This window comes from Cucurbita maxima, unplaced genomic scaffold, assembly GCF_002738345.1.
Source record: "Cucurbita maxima cultivar Rimu unplaced genomic scaffold, Cmax_1.0 Cma_Scf00011, whole genome shotgun sequence".
In the NCBI taxonomy this organism is placed as follows: domain Eukaryota; kingdom Viridiplantae; phylum Streptophyta; class Magnoliopsida; order Cucurbitales; family Cucurbitaceae; genus Cucurbita; species Cucurbita maxima.
Window position 1 is genome coordinate 3,581,100 of NW_019272027.1, and position 10,914 is coordinate 3,592,013.

The 10,914-nt window shown below is 36.5% G+C and overlaps 2 protein-coding genes across 3 annotated transcripts in view; one reads left to right on the top strand and one right to left on the bottom strand.

Moving 5' to 3' along the window:
- The first annotated feature begins 2,625 nt into the window (after nucleotides 1–2,625).
- On the top strand, nucleotides 2,626–4,921 carry LOC111486614 (homeobox-leucine zipper protein HAT5-like). 2 transcript variants are annotated; one of them, XM_023133780.1, is made up of 4 exons: nucleotides 2,626–3,146; nucleotides 3,776–3,927; nucleotides 4,015–4,254; nucleotides 4,344–4,921. In XM_023133780.1, exons 1-4 carry the CDS (start codon nucleotides 3,053–3,055, stop codon nucleotides 4,719–4,721), a joined length of 864 nt encoding a protein of 287 aa, XP_022989548.1. In that variant the 5' UTR covers nucleotides 2,626–3,052; the 3' UTR covers nucleotides 4,722–4,921. The 2 variants fall into 2 exon arrangements, with proteins under 2 accessions (XP_022989548.1, XP_022989549.1); XM_023133781.1 differs by having other exon boundaries at nucleotides 3,779–3,927.
- Nucleotides 4,922–5,405: 484 nt separating this feature from the next.
- Nucleotides 5,406–10,914, bottom strand: part of LOC111486613 (methyl-CpG-binding domain-containing protein 9-like) — a 14,096-nt gene continuing 8,587 nt past the window's right edge. Inside the window, exons 8-11 of the mRNA XM_023133779.1 lie at nucleotides 9,377–9,817; nucleotides 8,900–9,110; nucleotides 6,851–8,784; nucleotides 5,406–6,615 (exon numbers count right to left, since the gene is read on the bottom strand). Of these exons, the coding sequence (XP_022989547.1) occupies nucleotides 6,310–6,615; nucleotides 6,851–8,784; nucleotides 8,900–9,110; nucleotides 9,377–9,817 (2,892 nt within the window). The 3' untranslated portion in view covers nucleotides 5,406–6,309. The remainder of the gene's footprint in view (nucleotides 6,616–6,850; nucleotides 8,785–8,899; nucleotides 9,111–9,376; nucleotides 9,818–10,914) is intronic.

The following is a 10,914-nucleotide window of genomic DNA, read 5'->3' on the forward strand; positions in this document are numbered from 1 at the left end:
GGTTGAAGAGGGGAACGGAATACTTTTTATGAGTGTGGAAATTTTCTCCCTAACAGACGTGCTCTAAAATCGTGAGGCTAATGGTGATACTTATAAGACTACCGTGAGGCTAACGGGCTAAAGTAGACAATATTTTTTAGCAGTGGGCTTGGGCCATTATAAATGGTATTAGAGCTAGAGACTGAGCGGTGTGACAACGAGGAAGCTGGGTCTCTAAGAGAGGTGGATTGTGAGATTTTACATTAGTTGAAGAGGAGAACAAAACATCCCTTATTAGAGTGTGGAAACCTCTCCCTAACAGACACGTTTTAAAACCGTGAGGGTGATAGTGATACGTATGGGGCCAAAACAGGCGGACTTGAGTTGTTACAAATGGTATCAGAGTTAGACACCAAGTAGTATGCCGTTGAGGATGCTGGGTACCTAAGAGAGATGGATTGTGACATCGCATTCGTGATATGAAAACCTCTTCCTAACAAACGTGTTTTAAAATCATGAGGCAAACGTCGATACGTAACAGACAAAAACGTATAATATCTCCTAGCGATGGGTTTAGGTTATTACATCAAAATTTTTCTACACTCCTTAGAATCGAAGGCTCAAACCCGAGCAACAAGATTTTAGACCTTAACCATGTGGCTCACATGAATATGTTTTGAAGCATAAGAAATGGCACTTTTGAAGCAAATCAATTTTCAATAATGCTAAGTCCATGTGATGAAATTAAAGTAGATTCTTACTTCTAAATGGGAGACAAAATTCCCTTTTTATAAATATTATTCAACAATGGTCGATTTGATCCTTAAAATCTCGATCCGATAACTATTTGATCTTTTAAAAGTTTATTTATTTATCGAGAAAAATGAGTTTAAAAACAAAAACGAGCTTTAAATTTTTTTTCTTTCTTAATTTTCAAAACTTTGCCATGTAAAAAAAATAGATAACAAAATAGTAGTCTTCATCAAGCTATCTTGTGGCGTAGTTCAAATTATGAGTTTAGAAATGAGTTTTCTTTACTATTAATCTTGATCATCAAGGTAATCCGTTCCAAAATTTTCCTTTGAATTGATTCGTTATTGTCTTTAAGGGTCTTGTTTTTCAACAAAATTTATATGGAATCCCGACTTTCATATTGTAACATCTCAAACCCACGGCTAGATATTGTCCACTTTGACCCGTTAACTATCATCATCAGCCTCACGTTTTAAAACGAGTCTATTAAGGAAAAGTTTCCAAGCTATTATAAGGAATGTTTCATTCTTCTCTCTAACCGATATGGGATCTCACACTCGAACTGGGGCTCATATAAATTTATCACATTATATAAGTATTAAACTAAATACTATAATCTAATTTTAAAAAACATAATTTTATGAATATATACTATGGTTTTTATTACCCGTCGTAGCTTTACGTGGAAAATAACCGAGATTGAGATGTTATCAATTTAATAAAATGCTCGTTTTATCAACCATTTAGCCATTTCGAATAGCTATAAAGGTCAAATTCCAACGTTTCTAAATGAAAATGTCTTAAAATCAAGCTCTCTTTTATATTCGACGGTAAATTTTCGTTCAACCTGAAGAACCCTAAATATAATCGGTAAAAATTTGATATATATTATTTGTTTCTCAAAAAATAAAAAGACATGTAATTACAATTTTTAAAAACAAAAATTGCAAATAATTTATGGAAAAATAGATTTTAATTAGTTGTTTAGACAAAGCAATGATATTTTAAAATAATATTTGGTATTTAAATAATATTTTAATAGCACTTGGAATATGACTTCTTATTTATTTATTTATTTATTTTAATTTTATGACATAGCTATCCATATGAACCTTCCCCGAATAAAACCTTAAATCGATTATTAAATTTTAAAATAATAACACCATAATAAATTTTCTTATAAAATAAATTTTTTAAAGAATCTCTCTATGCCACGTAGCGCAATCTGAACCGTACATCTCTAGTACTTTATTGTTTTGACTTTTTTCAGATCCGACACTGTGACATGGAAGCTCAGTACCACGAGCCACGTGTTGCAATCCCATTAACTATTTCCTATCCAACGGCCTAGATCAAATCTTTTTTGTAAAGTCAACTGTCCAAAAAGAAAACATATTTTAAAATAAAAATGAAGCGTCCATTTCTTATATATTCGATTTTTTATTTTTATCCCTCCTCATTGGTGATGGCTTAACATAACCAATAAAAATTTAATTTATAAAAATAAATAAATAAATAAATAATTTGTAAATTTAAAAGTGTTCTGAGTTTGATCGGACTGAACCATTTTTTTAAACCTAACCCATAGGTTCGTTATAAAATTTTTAATTCAAACCGAACCCAACCCAGATCAAGGTAAGTTTTTTACTTAAATTTTTTTTATTTTTTTATAAAAATAAAATATTTATTTGTAAAATATCTATTTACGGAAATTACTTCCAAAAAAAATTAAAAATGGAATAAATATTAATAAAAGAAATAATCATTAAATTAAATAAAAAGAAAATAAATATATGTATGTATAATTATATCGTAACACTATGGTGTGAACAAAGGTCGGGGCATTTTGGTAATTTCAATGATCCCTTGATATAAATAGGTGTTGAAGCTCTTAAATTCAACTTTTAGGTAGCGAGAAAGCACCTGGAAAGCGATCGATTGGGGGAAAAGAACGGAGTCGCGCCGTCGTCTCGTCTCGCCGGAACTCGAATCTCCGGCCGCCTCTGTTTCCTCTTTCCGATTTAATCTCCTTTCATCGGAACTCTCCTATCTCCGATTACGATCGTCATCAGAATCTGTGAAAAAGGAATTGAAAATTAGAAGGCATGGTGGGATTTTTCGCGATTCAGTTAGAGATTTCCGCTAGGTTACTCTGGACTACCAGCTTCTTCCGCCATAAGCGATCGTGATAATCTTTGTTCTTCCTTGTTTCGAGATTACTGTTCTGTTTGTGTTTAACATTTAGGTTAGTACTAAATCATCAAATTTCAAATTCCATACAACTTCCACTTCTACACCGCCGGAATTGGACGAAATTTGAATGGAATCCGGCCGGTTCTTGTTCAATCCCCCGGCTTGCGGCGGCAACATGCTTTGCCTTGGCGGGGCCGGTGGTGGCGATCGTTTTCTGCGAGGTCAATTTCTCTCCCGACTTATTTTTTATTTTTTTGAAGTTTTTATTTTAGAAGACCCATTTCCTCACTTTATATATATATATATAAACTTTAAAATATTTTTCATAAATCCTAATTTGATATTTAAAACGTCTCATTAAACATCTTTTAAATTACTGACCCTAAATTTATAATTGAATATATAACGTCTTTTAAATGATTCTTATTATTATATCAAAATTTTATCACTTTTGTTCATTAGATAGATGAAAAAAAAATATTTTGTTTTAAATAATGTCAAAATTTTAAATAAATTTGGCTTAAATAATTTTCACCCAAATTTTTGAAAAAAATTAAATTTATCCATTAAAAAACTCTATTCTTTATTATTAATTAACAAGTGGTGTACATTTTTTTAAATAAAAATTCATAAATTTTGCAAAGGAGTGTTTGACCTAGAAGCTCCTCTTCAGAAATTCATTGGGAAAAAAAAAAGGCTAGGACTTTTATGTTCAAAATTATGATTTTTGGGAAGGAATTCATGTTTATATAGATGCTGGATTGGAATTTACTGTCCTTTTTTTATGGATTTTCCCTCAAAAATTAAATAAAATTGATTTCTTTTTCTAATTTTATGATGAACAATTAAGAAGGAAGAACAATGATGAGCATGAGCATGAACATGAGCATGCAAGAGAGTTCAAAGGGGAGACCGTTTTTCAGATCCCCTGATGATCTTTACGACGATGAATATTACGACGAGCTTTACCCCGAGAAGAAGCGCCGTTTGGCCAATGAGCAGGTTTTTTTACGTTCGCCTTTATCACTTGTTGCTATGTCTCACTCTTTGTGTGGACTAAAATTGAAGTTGTGGAAAACTGTTGTGAAGGTTCAAATGCTGGAGAAGAGTTTTGAGGAAGAGAACAAACTGGAGCCAGAGAGGAAGTCCCAACTAGCCAAGAAGCTGGGGCTGCAGCCAAGGCAGGTGGCCGTGTGGTTCCAGAACCGCCGTGCCCGGTGGAAGACGAAGCAACTCGAAAGGGACTATGATGTTCTTAAAGCTTCATATGATTTGCTTATGTCAAACTATGACTCCATTGTCAAAGAGAATGCGGTGCTTAAATCTGAGGTAAGATGAAAAAAAAAATATCAATATAGAGAGTTCAGAAACAGAACAGCAAATTCAAGGATGTGCATAATAAACTATAGTACTTTCAGGTGGCTTCCTTGACTGAGAAATGTGTAGCTAAAGAGCTTGATGGAGGAGAAGCACCAATTCCATGTACGACTTCGGAGCCTCTTCGAGCAGACACTGCCCACGTCTCTGCCCCACACTCCGGTGGCTCCGGGAGAAAGGCTGAAGATCGTCTAAGTTCAGGGAGCGATAGCAGTGCAGTGATTGACGATAATTGTCTACAACTCATCGACAGTGGCGATTCTTACTTCCCGAGTAATGAGTATCCTCTACCTCCTGGGCTGCAAATGGAACATGATGACAGGAATTATAATAGCAATTACTTGTTCTCAGATATGTTTGCAGAAACAAACCAACAGAACCAGGAGGGGGGGCCTCCAGCTTGGTGGGCATGGCCTTAGGATTGAATGTTCTTCAACTTGTTACAGCTTGATGATGCTTATACAAAATGTTTGAAAGTTCATATTTACTTGTTTGTAATGAATAAAGTTTAGGTAGAAACGTCTACTTGACACTAAAATGTCATAGACGTATAGATACTCTGGATGCCTGTGTTTTCAATTCATCATGAAATAGAAATTGAAAGTTGTTGTAACGATCCGACCAGAGACTCACTTTAGGCTCGTCACTACATGCATGGCATAACGTTTATTGGAGAGAATCTTTGGAGTTTTAAAAGCAAGTTCAAAGAAAATATAACCTTATCATTCAAACAGTTCGTTTGAGAACCCGAAGAAAACATCACATCTAAAAGTATTTGAATAAGTATTTCAAGAACTAAAAACTCTTAAAACATTACAAGGATACACCTTTACCTTAGATTGAAGTCGGTGAAAACCAAGCATATTTTTGAAGTGCTATGCAAAAAACCTAGCAAATATTGGGACGAACGTTACACTACGATCATTCCAATTTGCGTGTAATGACAAGAACGACTGAATTCCTGACAACAAGAGGGTTAGTAACCATCACAGATAATAACAATGATACACCAGATACTCGAAACATCCAAGAGTCGTGAGCAACCATACCAAGTGAATTCTTAAAAGGTCGAAGGAAATTGGATACTCGAAAACAACCAGAGATCGAAAAAGCTGTGAAACTACCTTTGATATAGCTATAAGTACAAATATTCAAGACTATTTAAATCAGGCCATACTACTTACTTACCAATCTATTACAATGATTGAGGAAGGCCTCAAACAAGTCATTGCACGACAAGCACCTAGGAAGACAAGACACCTCTAGAAGAAAGGTCAAATTTAACCAATGTTGATACTGATACCTTCAATGGCAACAGCTGCAGAACCTAGATTCGAGTATGAGAACTTAGTTACGACTATGCAAGCTATTTGCAGACGGGTTAAAACAGTACGAGTTTTCCTCCCATTCGGTGAATGATGGTCAGACGTCTCAAGTACCTGGTAGGGATGAAAATAAATGGCAAAGAAAAAAATATGGACAGAGGGCTGGGAAAGAAATGTAAAGAATTAGATATACAACTGAGCTTCGAATCTTGTTCTAGAATTCCCTTCTCCTTTTCTATTTATACATAAAGTGAATGGATCTTGCTCTTTAAGGATGGCATCCTTCTAAATGGGCCTCTCTTCAAGAATAGACATCATTTATTAAAAAAAACTCCAGCAGTTCAGTCCAAAATTGCGCCAAGGGGCCATATTATCGATTAGAGTTGGAGCCTCGAGCAGTCTTTATGAACAAAGCACTTATACTTTATGGATTCTGAACAGCGTATCCCAGTTAGTTGAGTTATGTCTATGTACAATCGATCTGTCAGCAGCAGGGGCGCAATGGTTGCAGCAGCGAGTTCAAAAAGAACTCCAAATTTATCGAGGAGCAATGGCGCGGTATAAACCATAGAGAACGAATTGAAGGTAGTTGTCTTCTAAATACAAGACCTCTACCACCACCATAACCACTGGCATCAACCTGTGGATTGAGTTTGTCAGGAGCTAAATCATGAGTCCTAGATTATTGACCCTCTGGTTCCTTTCTTTTCTTGCCAGATCTCCGGCTGCTTGCCCTGGGCCTTTCTGTTAAATCCACACCAGCCAGCTTCTGTTCTGGAATATTGTTTGGGTCCAAATAGTCATTTGGTTCTTGATTAGGCAATATCTTCTCGTATATAATAGCTGCATCAAGAGAGAATATGCGGAGTGCAAGAGAAGTTACGGTGGAAATTTTGGCAGCAGCAGAGAGAGACGACCAGTACCACCATTCATTCTTCAAGTATTCTGTTCTTATCATGTCCTCTAATGCAATTGTTGCTTGTACTATCTGGAGAAATGAATAAAGTATTTAGCGCCCCCACACGAAATTCAAGAACCAAGACGATACTCATTGCTTCAAACTTAACCAAAATGTCTCGCAAATTAATATGATGATGATGCATCACAACTATGAGGACAATATAGTAAGAAATAGAAGCACGTGCAACAAAAATCATGATCCACAAATCACATAATGATATTTGAAGTACCCAAACTTAGTAATTGAATTAGGGAATGCTAACCTCAAAAATTGTTCCAGCAGATTTCACAAATGCACGCCAGGCCCATCTCCTTTCAATATGTAACTTTGAAGGTCTTAGAGCTTCATCAGGAAGTGCAGCATCCATGTCAAGCAAATTCATTTTCAGCCCTCTTACAACTTGCAATATTCTGCCAATTAATGGCCTACGGGATGAGTGTGGGATGATATAGAATCTACCAATCCCAAACTCTGAAAAACGGTTATCCACGCAAACTTTTTTACTTTTTGGTTCGGGGCATCCTAATGCTAGTCTTTCCGTTTTCAATGCACTGATTTCATTTCCAGCAGCCCTTTGATTTGCATTATCCGTAGAAGAATTTTGAAGGCAACCATTTTCCAGACCAACATTTCCTAGTGAAGCCAGTCTTTCAGAAAGCAAGGTCCCATCTTCAGGAGAACCAGAATCTTTCTTGAGATCAATTGCACTTAATGTTGATTCCATAATATATGGTGACACAGATGATACAAATGAAGGAACCCCATTCAAACTAATAAGTCCAATCTCCTTAATAGCATCCTTGTTTGAATCCTTTGTCAAAAACTTAGAACAGATTAGTTCAAAGTCATATGGGCACATCATACCATCATCCTGAAATTTAATTAACCCCGTGCTATGGTTAAAATACCCTCTCTTAGAAGTTTCTGATATGGTCATACTCGAGCTCCCCTCCCAATTGCTCTCAAATTTCATATTGCCTTTACTTTTTAAAGAGTTGCCAGCTTCCTGGACACCATCACATGAGGCAGTGTGTAAACTACACTTTCCATCGTCATGCTCCTTAAGTTCAACATCAGTTAGAAAGCTTTTATGACAAGAGAGACAATGGTACCTAGATGACCAGACAGGTTCCAAGCATACACACCTGAACATTTTCTCACCTTCAGCTAGCCTGGTCTCGTCTGGCCATCTATTTAAGTTGTCTGGATTTTCAAACTCAAGGAAGGGACCATACTTACTTTCCAATATAGCAGATGCCCTGGTAACAAGAAAACTAGAACATTCGAGTTTTTCACCATCCGAGCTTGATGATGAATCCTTTAACTGTTCTTCAGGACTTCGATTAATGGATCGTGAAGGCATTTGAAGTCTAGGTTTGTGCCATTGTAAAATAGACTCCTTTAACTCCCTTTCTTTGGGATCATTATCATTCAGCCAATCAATGAGTTCTAGTATGCCAGCCTCTGTTTGATAAGAAACCCATGGGGAATTTACAATAGAATCCTTTCGCAGATGAAGCAATGACGAATATATGTTTGACCCATCAAAGTTTGAACATTGACCACTGCTTGTTGAAGTAAAATTCTTAAACACACCACCCTTACCAACATGGTCTCTAGATTCACTTCCAATCTGTACCAAACTCCCACTAGCAATGATTTGCGGCTGCCCATTTGACATGACAGTAGCCCAATACAATCGTCCAGCAGAGTCGCTACCCAAGAACTCCCTCCGTACCGATACCTTTAGAAGCTCTAACTCTATACTTGCAATGGAATCCTGTAGCTGTGATATGTCCTTAATACTACCCAACTCATTATGATAGGCTTGTGATTCATTAGAAGGTGGAACATGTGAAGCTACCGACCATCCATTCGCATCAGAAGGTGTGCAATCTTGCTTTGTGGATGGTAGAATAGCAATTTCAGCCTCCATATTACTTGGGTCAGAACCATCACCTTCTTGTGGCAAAGTACTGGACAATGGTGGCTCATAGGGTTTTATGGGTTTGCCACTGATCTGAGAACATGAATTGGATAGAATGTTGCCACCTACATCATTGTTATCAATAACATCATGGCCACTGTTCGTTTGCTCTTGAAAACCTGCATGGTTGAGACACTTATTCTCTAAGCTTGTTAGAGATGAACATTGATCAGGAACACCAAGCCTAGCTCCATCACAACTACCCTGTCCTGAAACATCATCAGATAACAGATTAAAATGATTAGACCAATCCAAAAAAAATTCTGGAGTGAAGAAATTTAATGTAATTAGCAGGCATGCTAGCTGGCCCATCCTTTATCCTACCTTCTCGAACTGCACTATGCATAGTTGTATCAAGCTTTGCAGCTTTCGCTGCCACAACTTCTTCCCTTGACTTGAGATTTTTCCACTCTACAAAACACGAACGTAACTTTTGCTGCAACTCTGCTGATGCCTCTACACACTGCTCAAGATGTTGTCGAATTAAGGAAGAGCTAACCAACTCATCACATAGATATTTGAGCAAGAATAATCTCTGCACCCAGAAGAAATATATCCTCAAGTTAATGAGCCATGAACTGAAAACTACCCATCTGATTATTCCATAAACTTGTGTGGACATTGAATTGAAGCAAAGTAAAAATGTCCGCATGCATTAGAACCTTTGTAATTTCAATAGAAGTGCACAAGAAAACACTGTTCATAATTAGCAAGAATCAATAAAATAATGTAGGAGGAAAATTACAAGCCCATGTCCACACACATAATGAGAAATAATCCAAGACTCGGCAAATAACAAACCTCGTCCACACTGAATTCCCAATACTCCTTCTCTTCCAGTGCAGCTGCTAGATTGGCAAGTTTATCCAGAAAATCACGAGTAACTTCTCCTCCGAATTTTTTGCCTTTGTGCAGGTTAAAAATGTAGTTCTTGGTATGCTCAGATGGATCATCAATCATACGTGTTCCCATTACACAAGAGGGACAGTACCAGTTCCCTTCTGGAATCCTGGCAAGAGGAGGATTCAAACAATATGTATGATACTCAGCATCACATGTATCACATAGAAGGACACTGTCATCATCTTTATCAATGCCACACACTTTACAGACTCCCTCATCCCAAGGGGCTTTTGGAATCTCCTTCAAGGACACAAGAAAGCTATCTACTTCCACTTTCATTTCTGCACTCAGAGATTCGAGCTTGGAGAACTCCTGAAGTTTTTCAATAAGAGGTACAACCTGCGAGAAAAGTTATAGTCTTATCATCAAAGAGAGCAATAGAAAAGGGATAAGGACAACGTCGTAGTTTTCAATGTGACAAGTGTCAAAAATTTGTCATCAGTACATGTGCATATACAAAAGAAAGAATGACAGACTACTGGCTTCAGATCATGTGTTCATCTATGAAATGCATTCATAAAACCCTTAATCTGCCAAAACCATTATAAACTGCCAACAAACATACTGGAGACTAATATAAAATGAAAAGAGAAAAAAAAAAGGAAGGAAAAGCTTCTCCCAGGATTTGGTTGTTGAAAAAGTGGAGGTCAAACTCAAAAAGGAAAAATAAAGAACTACCCCAAGGCAGTATGTTGATTCTCATGCAAGAAATCATATCTACATCTCACTCCAAATGTCCTTTGAAGAGAGCTCTAACTTTAGATAAGACATGAGGAAGTTCTGTGGAGAGGAGTGACTGACAAAGCGGAAGAACAGCCTTGTTAATAACTTGGATAATCATGAGCTTGCCCTTGACTTCAAAAGGATTATGGATGAGTAACATTAAAAGGAGAACATCGCTCGTCTCTCTAAGGAAACAGGGATAGAAAGGTGCCATTTATCAAACAAGCAGAACACTCCACCATAAGCATCAAGAGTCCACTGATGAGAGAAGGGGCTGGCAAAGCTTGAACTTCGTCAAAAGAATAGGCTCTTCAGCACAATATGATCAAGACTCCCTCGTGGATCACTGAAACCAAAGTTTTGTACGTTTGCGAAGACCCAAAGTTTAGAGGCAAACTAAATTGTTCTCTTTGTTACGGTAGAATGTCAAAATTCAGGTTCAGGAAGTTCTGCATTTCTTATGGTTCTTCCCAACCCCCAAGTATTACATCCTATCTAACAGCCATATATAAGAAACAAAATAATTTAATTTCAGACCTCATGTCATGTATACATAATAAGTTTCCAGGCCTCTACAATTTTTTCTGGCAAAGAAGTCTTTGTAGCTGCTCTGTTTGTTTTTTTTTTTTTTTTTTTTTTTTTTTTTTTTTTTTTTTTTTTTTTTTTTTTTTTTTTTTTTTTTTTTTTTTTTTTTTTTTTTTTTTTTTTTTTTT

Excerpts from the sequence above, each read along its gene's own strand:
- LOC111486614 (XM_023133780.1), top strand. The coding sequence starts at position 3,053 with ATGGAATCCGGCCGGTTCTTGTTCAATCCCCCGGCTTGCGGCGGCAAC. Across the intron at positions 3,928-4,014 it reads GCCGTTTGGCCAATGAGCAG|GTTCAAATGCTGGAGAAGAG; the intron begins GTTTTTTTACGT and ends ACTGTTGTGAAG. Across the intron at positions 4,255-4,343 it reads ATGCGGTGCTTAAATCTGAG|GTGGCTTCCTTGACTGAGAA; the intron begins GTAAGATGAAAA and ends TAGTACTTTCAG.